This window comes from Parathielavia appendiculata (assembly GCF_033297405.1).
Source record: "Parathielavia appendiculata strain CBS 731.68 unplaced genomic scaffold N657scaffold_6, whole genome shotgun sequence".
Lineage (NCBI taxonomy): Eukaryota > Fungi > Ascomycota > Sordariomycetes > Sordariales > Chaetomiaceae > Parathielavia > Parathielavia appendiculata.
In genome coordinates this window covers 70,967-83,921 of record NW_026944225.1, presented here as the reverse complement: position 1 = coordinate 83,921, position 12,955 = coordinate 70,967, and the positions used below count along the sequence as shown (strand labels likewise).

Genomic DNA, 12,955 nt, shown 5'->3' with positions numbered 1-12,955 from the left:
GGCTACGCGATCCCAGTCAGCCCACTGCCGGGACCAATCTCGAGCGTCATAAAGGTCTGCAAGACACACGCGCTCTTGGCACAAGGCCAAAATTTCGCTCAAGACCAACTGCTTCCCCGAGTGTCCATCGGATAGCGTCATCCCTCCGCACCTCCCTTTCGAAACGAAACACAACTGTCCGCCCGAATTCGCATTGCCAACCTGGCACCTCTGAAGACCTCGCCCTCAATACCCGCCGACGCGTTCTCGAGATTCTGCGACCACGGTACGCCGATTGCATTGACCATCGTCGTCGCATCCGATTCATCTTCCTTTCTGCGCCATTGGGCTTGTCAAGTCCAAAACACTTTGGTTGCGATGCATCTTTAGCACGGGAGCCAGTTCAACATGGCTTTCAACTTCAACTGGTCGCCTCTGACGGCAGACGCGGGCTTCTACAAGCGCGCACGCGATCTCCTGACGACGGCCCTGAACAAATCGCCGAAGCCACCCATTATCGTCGATGACATTATCGTGACCGAGTTCAACCTCGGCTCCGTGCCACCCGACCTGGAGATTCTCGAGATTGGCGACTTGGCCGAGGACCGTTTCAGAGGCATTTTCAAGATGTGCTACTCGGGGGATGCTTTCTTGACGCTCAAAACGAGAGTTCAGGTAGGCCGATATTTTCTAATGGGATCCAATCAACCGATCGACGCCCTGGAAGATACACTCGTCGCTTCTTGTCCACTCAAGAGCCCATCACTCCCGCGCAACGGTTTACGGGTTTCCGTTCCCTTTTATGTTTCCTAGGTGGGAGTAGGGCGAACTGACCGCGACAGTCGAATCCTGAAGCATGCAGAGTTGTTGTTAAGTCTCTACGCCGATGGGAACGGTGGCAAGTGCCTGACTACCTCTCAAGCTTCTTCGTCGCGAAACCTGTTCGGCCTGATTCCCTTTGGCCCTGGGGTTTCTGGAAGCAGGAAAAGCTTGGAAAAATCCACGAGATGCTTGGCGCATTGATTCGCAAATGATCACGAATCTCCGGGCAGGGGTTGCAGCCGCGGCTGGATCAAACGACGCTAGACTATAACATGGCTAATATATCAACATTGCAGGCAAACCCTCTCAATACCTACCTCTCAGCCAAGCCAAGCTTCACATCCCCACAGCCACTAGCGGCCGCATCAAGCCTCACAATACCGCTTCAGATCACCTTGTCCGAGATCAAGCTATCAGCATTCATCATCTTGGTCTTTTCCAAACAAAAGGGGTTGACAATAGTGTTTCGAAATGACCCCCTCGAGTCTCTCAAGGTTTCGTCGACGTTCGACTCGATCCAGTTCGTCCGCGACTACCTGCAACGAACCATTGAGGGCAAGTTGCGCGACTTGATGATGGACGAGTTACCTGCAATCATCCATCGACTGTCACTCCAGCTCTGGTGCCCGGATCAGATTGTCAAAGAGGACGAAGAGCCGAAAGAGGCGGATGAGCATGGCGTGAACCCGCTAGCTACACCGCCCCAGGATCCCGTGGATCTGCATGGACATGTTCTCGACCCTGCCGCGATATCAGAGCTCTCACTTGATGGAGGGCCAGAAGCGCAACTACTGTTCTCGCAGAAGACCCTGCTCCGATTGTCGGACATTACCAATGCTCAGGTGACATCGTCCTTAGACACCTCGGCGCCCAAGGACGTCTTGTTCAGGGCCTGGGCTGGACCGGACAAGGTTGACGCAACAAACACGCCACCGCTTTCGACGCCGAACCTTGTCAGATCGTCATCCTATGCTAGTGCTCATACCTACACCTTCTCAGACGGCGGCAGCCAGGACCACGGTTCCCTCCCGTCTAGACCTTCCATGGTTCACCTAAACTCCGCCACCGCGGGCTTGTCGCTCGGCGCAGGCCGACACAGCAAAGCCGGCCGAAAAAAGAAGACGCGCGTTGTTAATTTACGCCGCAAGGCTGAGACCGAGGTCAATAGCGAGCAGGGAGATGAGAGTTCCGAAATTGCCTCCACCGCTCCGCCCATGTCAGAACCGGTTATGCCCCATCCAATTCTGGAGGTACCCGAGGAGGAGCCTGTCTCAAGCAGGGTGCGCTTCAGCCGGTCGTCGGATCTCCAACAGCCTCGGAGATCCTCCATGCGGGAGCCCTCCAAGAACACTGATGTGCCTATCCCTTCTGTCCCGATCAATGGTATCGCTCCTGCGTCACAGCCAACCGTTCAGTCGTCCGAGAAGCAGGCGATCACCTCACCTGCGCCTATCGCGGACGCTATTCCTACCGATAGCAAAGCGGAATGGAGGCGGTCACGGCCCATGTCGGACACGTCGTCCGTCATCCTCGAGCAGGCCTGGATCATGAAGATGGCGGGCGAGATCGCGCGCAGGGTGTACGACGAGAAGAACCGCAATCCGTCATTCTGGGATGATCGGGACGACGCCCCTCCACCTGCGTATGAGGCGCGTTGATGTACCACCACTCTGCTCTAATAGCCCGTGTTACCTACCCTCCTCTCCTTTGTCAGTGTCCCTTCTTCGTTTTCTTTTGACGGATGGCATGGCGTTTAGCGCGACCTGGGCATAACGCCTAATGTCTTGAATCGGTTGCTGGGAGTCTGGAGTAGGCGGTCGAGAAAAATATACCGAGGGCACCTTTGAGAGAGATTGTTTTGGGAGTGGTTGTGGATATCAGGTTAGACGGAAGGAGGTCGTGTTCCACCTGCTTGGACAGCGGGCAAGGAGCGACTGGGAGGCACTTCTCAAGGTTAACTAACTGCTACTTCTTGTGTGTTCTTTCCTTTTGTTGTAGTGGTGGCTTTGGCCTGAAGGGTTGTTCCGGTTCTTGTTATGTATGCCATATGTGGGATAAGTGTGTGACGGAAAGTGCGTGGCTAGGAGGATGCCGGTTCGGCTCGGGGGAAGTCCCCGGCTGGGATAGCGGTTATACTATGGACGGGAACTTCTTGAACACTCCCATCTCTAGAATCAATTCAAGATGCACATCGTATGCATGATTGTCCGTGGTTTGTTTCCCATGCTCTGTTGCCGTCACCCGGTCGGTTGGACCCAGATTATCAGTAACTCACAAATGACCCGGGTACTCCTTTTCCACATCCTGACTTTGACCCGCCCGCCATAACACCAAACGCCTTTCCCTGCCATTCCGGATGGTATCGCCAAATGAAAAATACTACAGATCCGCTGCCAGATGTGCTGAACTCCTAAATCCCTCCCACATCTACACTTCAGTTCAGACTGATGCTACGCTTTCGCCGCCTCCGCCTTCAGGTCTTTTAACCTTTTCTCCTTCCTCGCCACCTCCTCCTTGGTCCTGTTCATTAGTTCCTCCACCTTGACCAGGGCCTCCTGCAGCTTCTTGATCTCAACCTGCTCCGTCTCCCTACTGAACGGCTGGCCGGGGCGATTTGTGAGGGGTATCATGGCGCTCCTCTCCAGCACTCCGCCCTCGGACCGGACCGGCTGCTTGCCATGGTCTTTGTCTTTGCCCTTCCCACCGCCGCCCGATTTGGAACCGGTTTTGTTGGAGAGGGATGACGACGCCGAGGAGGCGGGCAAGGCCCCCGAGGTGAGGATCTCGTAAAAGGGCTCGTATGGTTCGTTGAAGAGTTGCTCCTCGTACGCCCAGGAGATCACCTGGCCCCCGTTCAGGCGCATGGCTTCTTTCTCTTCTTCGGTGCGGCCGTACGGGTGCAGGCGCAGGTGGTGGTAGAGGGTTTGGGGCTTCTCGGCGGATTCGGGCACGTAGTAGAGTTTGATGGCGATCTCGAACTCGCCCCAGCCTGTCTCGTGGAGGAGGAAGGGCTTGCCCTTTTCGCCTTCGATCACTGCAGCGCGGGGGAGGTGGTTAGCGTCGTTGAGTTTGGGTGAAATGGAGAGTAGGAAGGATAGGACGGGAAGCGCACTTCGTACGTGGTTGGGAATGGACTCGTGGAGTTTGAACTGCACCCTACGCAGCCAGTAGGTAATGTCCACATCGTCAATGCCCTTCACGAAGACGGTCCAGGAGTGGGTGTGGTCGTCCGGGACGCCGGGCGGTTTGGGGTTGGTGTTCTCGTCGAATGGCTTGGCCGTGGTGCCGTAGACAAAGGGCCGGAAAATTTGCACGCCTTTTACGCGCTTGCCTGTCGGTGGTGCCATGGTGAAGACTCTGCAGACGCCTACTAGTACTCGCTAGTGTTGGTCGGTCAGAATTCGGTTTCTGGGAGAGTCAATGCAAGATGCAGGATCAACGGGATCAGCCTTGTGGGGTAGATTTCAGTTCCTGGTTCACCCCGCCATCCTTGCAGACCCGCCACATCTTCCAAAGGACAAAGAGATCCCCTTTCTGGGTTGACTTCTCAATGGCACCCAATCTCGGCACCCTACCAGTCGAGACGCTCTCGCTCATTCTGGGCCACTTCTGCCTGCACTGCAGCAAGGAACACGGCTATGACTCGTCCAACGGACATTTCAGCTGCCGCAAGAGCGCTGAACAGCAGCAGCCGGATCAACCATCTTGGTATTCGCGCGACTACCGCCAGACTCTCTACTCGGTGTTGTCGAGCAGCGCCAGTGCCGGAGCGGTGCTCGCAAAACTGAAGACACTCGACCTCTGCCCCAGCTCTGACAGATGGGTGTTTTTCTTGAAACACCACGCCGAGCGCATCTTGGAAGCGGTGGCGGCCAGCAGGAGCAAGGGCAGCAGCTTGTCAACCCTCAACCTCCACATGTGTGGGAGGATTGACCAGATCAAATTACAGGGCTTACACTCAGTATTAGCGCTCCGACTCACCCACGGCCGGCTTTATGACGAGGACTTGTCGGTATTGCTGGATTCACGCGGGGCAGCCCAGGATTGAAGACGTTCACTACGAGGCCAGGTCTCCGCGCCGGTGGTGGCCCTGTACAATGGATTTTGCAGGTTTACTGGCAATGCCCACCCCCCATCTCTCCATTGAACTGACCACTCCATCAATAACCGCCTTTGTATATCTACGCTAATTCGCAAACACTCCCTGTCCTATCTTTGTACATGCAGTCGACTACGACATGCACTTTCAGCCCGTCGACGCTTTCACACGCCTCTCCGCACTCTGCCACCCTCTCATCGCTGCACCTCGACTTTCGTGCCCTGGATGCTGCCGGCTTCATGTCGCATCACTCGCAGGACGTCTCTTCCGAAGCCACCCACACCACTCTGGCTCGCTTCCCGGCCCTAAATCACGTCTTCCCCAATGTCAGTACCGTGTGCAAAGAAACAGGTCTTCCGTCACAGATGGCGACGACGGCAAAGATGACCAGCTCCTAACGTCTCGCTGCCGCCGAATATCGAGTTGCTGTGCCTGGCGGGACCCGACATGCAGGCGGGGGAAATTGCGGGGGAAATTGTGAGGGAGAGGCTTACCAAGGCGTTGGTGGCACTGGCGAAGGCAAAGACGGCGAGGGACGACGGGAGGGTTCGGTTCGCTGCGCTGACGAGGTTCAGGTGCGATGCCAAGATGGATGGTAGGGGCGAGGTTTTACAGCGATATGGCGTGCCAGAGGCGTTTGCGTTCGTGGGGTCGGATTTTGCGTATGACAGTTGCGAGGATTTGCCTTCCGAGCCGACGATAGGATTCAAGGGCAAGGCGACGCCGGAGATGTGCGTCATGAATAGCGACGATGAACAGGAGGACTATGCTGGAATTCCTGGTGAGGACGACGGCCTTTAAGCACGACTCAGGCTTGTATTTGAGGTATCTACCAGGTACAATATAAGCGATTTAGCCAGCCCAGTGATTTTATGGTCAAGGCACATAGTTGAGGTTGTTGCCATCAATGATGCCTGCGAGCAACTACCGAAGCGGTATTACTAGGTAGCGAGCGGTTCATGTTCGAAACTGAATCAAATTGCTGCCGCCCCAACCGGTAGGAAGTTTGGAGCCCGCTGATACTAGACTACGGGACCTATTTTTAAGACACCTACGAATGAGTTCGGTTGCCGCGAGATGCAAGAGGCGAAATGGAAGCTCACCAGGTCATCAGCCTTCTGGGGCAGATTTTGGTTCCAGATCCCCGGCGGTTATGACGAGTGGAACCACCTCGTGAACGACGGTTGAACCCTTGTAACCAGAACCCCTGCAACTCCCGTTGAGATGACATGATTGAAGCTCACTCTAGCTCTCCCATGGCCCTCTCCTGGGCTTCCGAAGATAGGAACATTAAGCTCCAGCAAAACCATCTGCTTTGACATCTGAGGCATTGTACGGGTTCTTAACACTGTCTGGGCCCTGAGAACACGACCCTCTTCCTGTTCACAAGCTTATTCGGGCTTGGGATTCTCGTCGACCCGAGAAGTTCTTGCACTTACTCAAAGCATCGAGTCTACCTACCTCATGCGTCACTAAGCTCATGGGCTCACACCACACACAATGTCCGCAACGAAAAGAATAGTCGTTTTCGGAGGCAACGGCTTCCTAGGCTCGCGAATATGCCGCGCAGCCGTAGCCCGCGACTGGGACGTCACGTCAGTCAGGTACGTCTCCTCATCCGCCCATAGTTCTTACGACTGGAAAACCCAATTCGATATCTAAACCGCTTCCCCAGCCGTTCGGGCGCTCCCCGCTGGGAAACGGTCACCTCCTCCCCCACCCCTCCCTCCTGGTCTCACAAAGTCGCGTGGGAGCGCGGCGACATCTTCCGCCCCGCGCAATGGACGTCGCTACTGCACGGCGCCGACTATGTCGTGCACACTCTCGGCATCCTGCTGGAAGCCGACTACAAGGGCGTCATCTCGGGCCGCGAGTCACCCTTCTCGGGGCTGGCCAAGGCCTTCAGCCCGGCCAAGGGCGCGCACTCGCGCAACCCGCTCGAGCGGGTCCGCGACGAGGGCGCCGCCGAGCCCGGTGTCGAGCCGCCCACCTCGCCCGCGCAGCTGACGTACGAGATGATGAACCGGGACAGTGCAATCCTCCTGGCCAAGGAGGCTGCCAAGGAAGGGGTCAAGGCTTTCGGGTTCGTTTCCGCGGCGGCCGGGGCGCCGGTGCTGCCTTCGAGGTATATTACTACGAAAAGGGAGGCCGAGGCGGTGGTGGCGAGGGAGTTTCCCGAGATGAGGGGGGTGTTTTTCAGGCCGCCGTTCATGTACGACCAGTCGAGGGCCGCTACGATGGCGCTCGCGGCTTTGGCGACGGCGGGGTCGGCGGTTAATGGGTTAACAAGGGGTGTCCTGGGTGGGTTTTTTGGGGCGGTGGCGACGAAGCCGCTGAAGGCGGATCTGGTTGCCGATGCTGTGGTAGAGGCGCTGGCTGACGAGACTGTGAAGGGACCGGTGGAAATGCCGCAGTTGAAGGAGCTGGCACACAGGGCGTGGAGAAAGACGATGCTCTAGGGGTGGGTGAACCCCAAACTCAATGTATCATCACTGTGTCACCTCCGTGTATAGGTAGTTTAGACGGTGCATGTACAATATCTAACTCAATACCCAACCCAACTCCGTTCGCTATCATGACCGAAACAAATCACCCTGAAGCCGTCCCCACTAAACCATGGTACCACGCTCAAAGCTTTCCCTAATCTCGGCGGTATATTTGTTGTAGAAGCGTGCCAGCTTCTGGTTGAACTGCTTGTTCTTCTCGTTTATATATGTGACGTCGCCTCCGTCGTCCCCGTTCTTCGCCATCCGTTCCTTCCTCCTCTTGAGCGACGCCTCCTCAGCCTTGCGCAGATCTGCCACGAGTCGGTCGACGGCAGCCTTGTCGGGCTTGTGCTGCGCGAAGGCGGTCGAGTCGGCCGTGCTAAAAAAGGTCCCGTCCTTGTCGACGGCAATCATCTCACCGTCCTCCGTCTCGACAATGTCCAGGGTCCCCGCGGCGGCGGCCTTCTCGATGGCGGCCATCTTCTCGCGCGTGTAGCGCTCCAGGTCGGGGCCGCCCATGTTGCGCAGCTGGCGCTTGTAGGCCTTCTCGCTCTCGCGCGCGTAGTCGGTGAAGGCAGTATTGTCGCGGTGCGCCTCCTTCTTGCGCATGCGCTTGTCCCAGCGCTCCGTCTCCTCGATGGTCCAGTCCCAGGCCCGCTTGCGCTCAAAATCCCCGCCGGCCTCCTCAATGTCGGCTTTGAGCAGCTTGTGTGAGGCGATGGCGTGCTTGCGGTTGAGTGCCGTGAGTTGGGTTGGGTCGGTGGCTAGCCGTTGCGACTCCTTGGTTGCCTCCTTCAGGTTCTGGTCAGAGGACGCCTTGGCGCGGGCTTGCAGCGCGCGGAATCGGGCGAGACGTTCCTGGGCGGCAGTGGCTGCTGGGATGACGGAGGAGGAAGACAGTTCAGCGGTTGTTGTTGCTGGCAGTGATGATGGATCCTTGTCGGCTGTCTGTTCAGCGGCTGGTCCATCGGCTGAGGGCTCATCGCTTGTCTCGTGCTTTGCCGCCTTCTCGGGCACCGCTTGCTCCTCGCTGGAGGGTGCTATCTTTCTCTTTTTGGCGGGAGGCATCTTACTAGGTTGCGATGGAGGGAATTTTGACTGTGTGAGTCAATTTCCGGCAGGATCGACAGACTGAGAGAAGTTGAAGATGAGGTTGCGAGGGGTTGGCTGGTTTTGGAACTTGTTCGAGCGATGGAGGCTCGGCCTTGGCGTCTGGTCTGGTAGGTCAGGACCGTGTGTAGTTTACAATAGGACATTACCTAGGAACGTACTATTGCACACGAGGAAACATAGCATGATGAACCAGGAGCAGCATCCAAGCACAGGTAAAAATTCAGTAGGGCGGCATGCCTTGGTTGCTCTCCTTGTTTATCATGAGGATTGAGTATCGGAAGCATCTTTTCTTTACACATGCATAACTGACCCATTACGAAGATATTGCAAGTGGCGTAAAACATGACACAGACTAACCTGAGAGCGATTTCAATCTGCGTAGAGAATTACTGGGTTTACATAGAACATAACGTCATCACTGTTCATAACTTACACCCTTACGGATCCGTACACATTAAGCACCCGACAATAGCCTCCTTGTTTGAGGCAAACGTGCTGTGACCAGGACATAAACAATAAGATCTTGGTTACTTACCCCCTGCATACTCCACCAAGTTCTAGACACCATGTGCTTTCTCTCGCACCATGGCGTCCGTGAGTCCTTTGGCACAGCGCACCAACTTCTTTCAGCAGGTGAGCGGTCGCTTTGACTTCACAGGGGTTTGCCCAACCCTTTCTCATCCAGCTGATACTGACCAGAGAGCATCGAGCGTGTAGCTGAAACGAGTATGTGTCCCTCTTAGCCAACTGGCCCTCCGCCCCAAGGACAAGGCTGTCGACTCGAAGGAGGTTTTGAGGCTGCTTGAGGCTCTCATCGACCTCTGGGCTGCCCAAGCAGCCAAGGATGTTGCCATTCTGGACGAAAAGCTGGCCGACTATGTCTTCTTCCCATTGTCTTACCTCCTCCGGGACCGGGGCCACTATTCCATGCGTGTCATCGAAGCCATCATTCGCCTGCTGAGAGAGCTCATACAGCATGGCTGGAAAGCTAAAGCATCACCCCAGCTCTTCCAGCAGCTGCTGGTATTCCTCTCGTTCGTTATCGGCGGAGTGCCGGACCAGCCGAAGCCAGACATGCCAGAGGAAACTATCATCGAGGGCTTCCGCACTCTTGCCGCTCTGGTCAGCATTGCCCAGCCGTCTCATCTTGCTGCATCGCCGGATTCGTCGCCTGAAAGGAGATTAATACCAGCTCTCGGCCACAGTGTCACGGTTATGTTGGACGGCATGACCGAAGGGGTAGCCTCATCAGTTCAGCTGGAGGCGGTTGAATGTCTACGGGCGGTCTTCACCACGATCAAGGATAACACCACTCTCGCCCAGTTTCTGCCAGGGACGGTATCGGCTCTCGCAAAGGTCCTCTCCCCACCCCGGGCAAACCATACTCAAAGGACGGTGATCTTGAGCTGTCTGGATCTTCTTCAACTGGTTCTGGTCAATGTCCTCAGTGACATCAAAGTTCGAGGAACACTCAAGGAGCTGGAGACACTGAATCAAGCCAACACCAACGCTGAGGCTACCAGCGTAGCTCCAAACCCGAATCCCCCGGGCAAACTCACCGCCTCTTGGTTAAGGGCGACCGCCGCCCAGGTAAAGATCGCCTTGGCCGCAATTCTCAGGCTAAGGTCGCATAAGTCGGACATTGTGCAGGCAGCCCTTCACAGACTCTGCATTGCCCTTCTGGATCAATGTCATTCCTCACTCGTCGACTGCCAGTCGATGTTGGTGGAGAGTGCCATGGTGCTGGAAGAAGACGACGACACTAGGTCACGTCATCAAACCAGCCTCCAGGACCTTGCCGGCGTCTACCCGGAGCTTGTGGACAGCATGAAATCTGCCCTATATCACTGGATAACCGGCTTGCCTCGGGTTATGCAGTCCAGTGACGAAAGGGTCAAGCACCTGGCCATCAGGAGTATCCTCCGAGGCAGCAAGCTGTCCGCGGCGATGCAGATGGATTCATCGACGCTCGATGATGCCTTGGGAGACTCACTCCGGGACAGCATCATATCACTAATAAGAAGCTCGAAGCAGCCCAGAATTGTGGATGATACTGGAGCAGACGTCGCGACGAACACAGATCTGGTGAGGTCGGGGTTAGAAACTGCAACTTACTCGCCCGTCTTGCTGGGCTCAGAGAGCCAGAAGGCGACGAGGAAAGAGATTAGCGCCTTGATATCCAGCATTGGTTCACCGGCCCAGCAGATCAAACTAGCAGCCTCCATGTTAGGTCATGTCCGGGACTCTCAAGGGGTGAACCAGGTCGCCTCTTTCTGGCTTGCCTTTGAACTCCTGAAATCAACCTACGCGCAGTCTTCTGAGATAGACGACCTGTTGGATCTTTCCTCCCTTGGGCAATCCAGACATCAGGAGGAGACATTCCGGGAGCTCTATGACTTCTCAGCATCTGTCCTCTCCGCGCATTCGGACGCAGTGGAAGAGGACTGGCGAATAGAGGCTATCGCTCTAGAGGTAGCAGCATTCGCCGCTTCCCGCCTCCAGCTAGACTTCCGTCCAGAGCTCATTGATGTGCTCTACCCCGTCACCACATTTCTTGGTTCACAGTCGCGGCAACTCCGGGCGCACGCCATCACAACCCTAAACATTATCGCCGCCTCCTGTGGATATGACAGCGTCTCCGACCTGATTGTCGACAATGCAGACTACATGGTCAACTCGATAGCCCTGCGGCTGAACACATTCGATATCTCCCCAGCTTCCACCAAGGTCCTCACCATGGTGATCCGTCTGACGGGACCGAGGCTGATACCTTTCCTTGACGACGTCGTTGCGGCGATTTTCGCAGCCCTCGACAACTACCACGGCTACCCCGTTTTTGTCGAGAGTCTCTTCTCCGTCTTGTCCGAGGTGGTAACTCAAGGCGTCAAGTCCGACATGCTCCTCCTCGCAGACGCCAACCATAAAGCCATAAACCACCGCAAAAAGAAGGCCGAATCCGCCGGCATCCCCAGCATCCTCGAAACCCTCACCAAGCGTCTCGAGCGAGCCACACGCTCCAAACAAGAAGAAGAGGAAGAAGAACCCATCCTGCCCCTTCCCCAACAACACTGGGGCCCCGCAAAAGACGAAGCCACCTCCCTCCTCGAGAAGCTAACCAACCCGGATTCGGACCAAGACGCTGACTCGGACGAAACCGAACCCCCCCCACCCGCCGACCAATCCCTCGAGAAACCCAAAACCCCAACTTACACCCTCCTTACCCGCGTTCTCTCCCTGACCCAGCACCATCTGACTTCGCCGAGCCCAACCCTCCGCAAATCGCTCCTCGAACTTGTCGCCACCGTGAGCCCCGCCCTGGCACCAGACGAGAACGCCTTCCTGCCGCTCATCCACGCCGTCTGGCCGGTTGTGCTGGCGAGGCTGTATGACCCGGAGCCGTACGTCGCTGTAGCGGCGTGTGGCGCGCTGGCGGGGCTTTGTCGGGCGGCGGGGGACTTTTTGGGTTCGAGGTTCAAGACGGAGTGGTGGGGGGCTTTGGGGCGGTGGGTGAGGAAGGTTAGGGCGGATGTTTATGGTTTGAGGATGGAAAGGATGGGGAAGGGGAAGGGGACGGTCGGGAGGTGGGATGGTGGAGGAGGGAGGGTGGGGGAGGGGATATTGGTTCCGTTGGGGGGTGGTGGTGGTGGTGAAGGGGTGGGTGTTGTGAAAAGTTCCTCCCCGGCGGCGGCGCTGGGCCGGTTCTCGCAGGCGTCGCAGGTCTGGGAGGCGGCGTTGGGGTTGTTGACGGCGATTGTGGGATATGTCAGGTTGGAGGATGACATGTTTGATGATATTCTGGGGCTGGTATTGGATGTGTTGCCGCGCCACGGGGAGCTGAGGGAGGCGTTGGAGACGGTCAATGCGGATGCCGTGTGGTTGGCTCTGTATGAGAGGGGACTGGTTCAGGAGAGGGACGCTCCGGTTGTGGAGGGATTTGAGTTTCGGTTTGCGAGGATGGAAGGGAGGGGAGCCGTGGAGGCTGAGGTATAGCTTGTTTACTGTCAGGTGAGAGAATCCTGGTTTTAGACGGAGTACGTTGCATATCGCGACCATGACGTTGGCTTCATTTGGTGTTGAAGAAACGTGTGCTTTTTCTGGTGGCTGTCCGCGACAGCCCTGAATGAGCTCCTGCCGGCGACCGCACGTTCCGAGTACTCGACTTCCGTCCAAGGAGCCGGTCAAACCCAGGCCGTCGGTGTCCTGTTTTGGTCATTGTGTTTGGGTTGCGAACACAAGCACGTAACGCCCAGTTGTTGTCTGTGACACGATCAGGCGGTACCACCCCGCTCTATTTTCAGTTCTAAAATCTATGTGGTGCAGACCCACATCTATACCCTGTCGCTGCCCGGAACTGTATCTGGAGGTCTACAGCACTCAAGCATCGACAAGTCTTTTATTAGCAATTGGATGACCAAATTACCTACAAGTGACGCTCGAGTGGAATCAGGTTGGGTGA

General features: G+C 56.4%; 6 protein-coding genes across 6 annotated transcripts; 4 read left to right on the top strand and 2 right to left on the bottom strand.

The window, feature by feature from the left end:
- Positions 1-387: 387 nt before the first annotated feature.
- On the top strand, positions 388-2,459 carry N657DRAFT_573368 (mitochondrial distribution and morphology protein 34; the record flags this gene model as incomplete). Its single annotated transcript, XM_062788964.1, has 2 exons — positions 388-654; positions 1,098-2,459. 2 exons carry the CDS (start codon positions 388-390, stop codon positions 2,457-2,459), a joined length of 1,629 nt encoding a protein of 542 aa, XP_062647237.1.
- Positions 2,460-2,964: 505 nt separating this feature from the next.
- N657DRAFT_645010 (yeats-domain-containing protein) lies at positions 2,965-4,283 on the bottom strand. Its single transcript, XM_062792862.1, has 2 exons — positions 3,914-4,283; positions 2,965-3,835 (listed from the first exon to the last, which is right to left on the bottom strand). The coding sequence occupies exons 1-2, from the start codon at positions 4,146-4,148 to the stop codon at positions 3,252-3,254; spliced, it is 819 nt and encodes a 272-aa protein (XP_062647236.1). The 5' UTR covers positions 4,149-4,283; the 3' UTR covers positions 2,965-3,251.
- N657DRAFT_409336 (uncharacterized protein) lies at positions 4,107-5,054 on the top strand. Its single transcript, XM_062787240.1, has one exon. The coding sequence runs from the start codon at positions 4,229-4,231 to the stop codon at positions 4,847-4,849; it is 621 nt and encodes a 206-aa protein (XP_062647235.1). The 5' UTR covers positions 4,107-4,228; the 3' UTR covers positions 4,850-5,054.
- A 914-nt stretch (positions 5,055-5,968) lies between these two features.
- N657DRAFT_409440 (NAD(P)-binding protein) lies at positions 5,969-7,434 on the top strand. Its single transcript, XM_062787241.1, has 2 exons — positions 5,969-6,504; positions 6,576-7,434. Exons 1-2 carry the CDS (start codon positions 6,401-6,403, stop codon positions 7,357-7,359), a joined length of 888 nt encoding a protein of 295 aa, XP_062647234.1. The 5' UTR covers positions 5,969-6,400; the 3' UTR covers positions 7,360-7,434.
- Positions 7,346-8,585, bottom strand: N657DRAFT_645006 (SYF2-domain-containing protein). Its single transcript, XM_062792861.1, has one exon. The coding sequence runs from the start codon at positions 8,452-8,454 to the stop codon at positions 7,510-7,512; it is 945 nt and encodes a 314-aa protein (XP_062647233.1). The 5' UTR covers positions 8,455-8,585; the 3' UTR covers positions 7,346-7,509.
- A 499-nt stretch (positions 8,586-9,084) lies between these two features.
- N657DRAFT_680661 (ARM repeat-containing protein) lies at positions 9,085-12,489 on the top strand (the record flags this gene model as incomplete). The annotated part of the gene is made up of 2 exons (XM_062796312.1): positions 9,085-9,132; positions 9,217-12,489. 2 exons carry the CDS (start codon positions 9,085-9,087, stop codon positions 12,487-12,489), a joined length of 3,321 nt encoding a protein of 1,106 aa, XP_062647232.1.
- Positions 12,490-12,955: the final 466 nt, after the last annotated feature.

What these genes read in the sequence shown, in the direction of transcription:
- N657DRAFT_409336 (XM_062787240.1), top strand. Translation starts at nt 4,229, where the DNA reads ATGCAGGATCAACGGGATCAGCCTTGTGGGGTAGATTTCAGTTCCTGG.
- N657DRAFT_645010 (XM_062792862.1), bottom strand. Translation starts at nt 4,148, where the DNA reads ATGGCACCACCGACAGGCAAGCGCGTAAAAGGCGTGCAAATTTTCCGG. An exon ending in CATTCCCAACCACGTACGAA is followed by an intron (nt 3,836 to 3,913) that starts GTGCGCTTCCCG and finishes CCCGCGCTGCAG; the next exon opens with TGATCGAAGGCGAAAAGGGC.
- N657DRAFT_409440 (XM_062787241.1), top strand. Translation starts at nt 6,401, where the DNA reads ATGTCCGCAACGAAAAGAATAGTCGTTTTCGGAGGCAACGGCTTCCTA. An exon ending in TGGGACGTCACGTCAGTCAG is followed by an intron (nt 6,505 to 6,575) that starts GTACGTCTCCTC and finishes CCGCTTCCCCAG; the next exon opens with CCGTTCGGGCGCTCCCCGCT.
- N657DRAFT_645006 (XM_062792861.1), bottom strand. Translation starts at nt 8,454, where the DNA reads ATGCCTCCCGCCAAAAAGAGAAAGATAGCACCCTCCAGCGAGGAGCAA.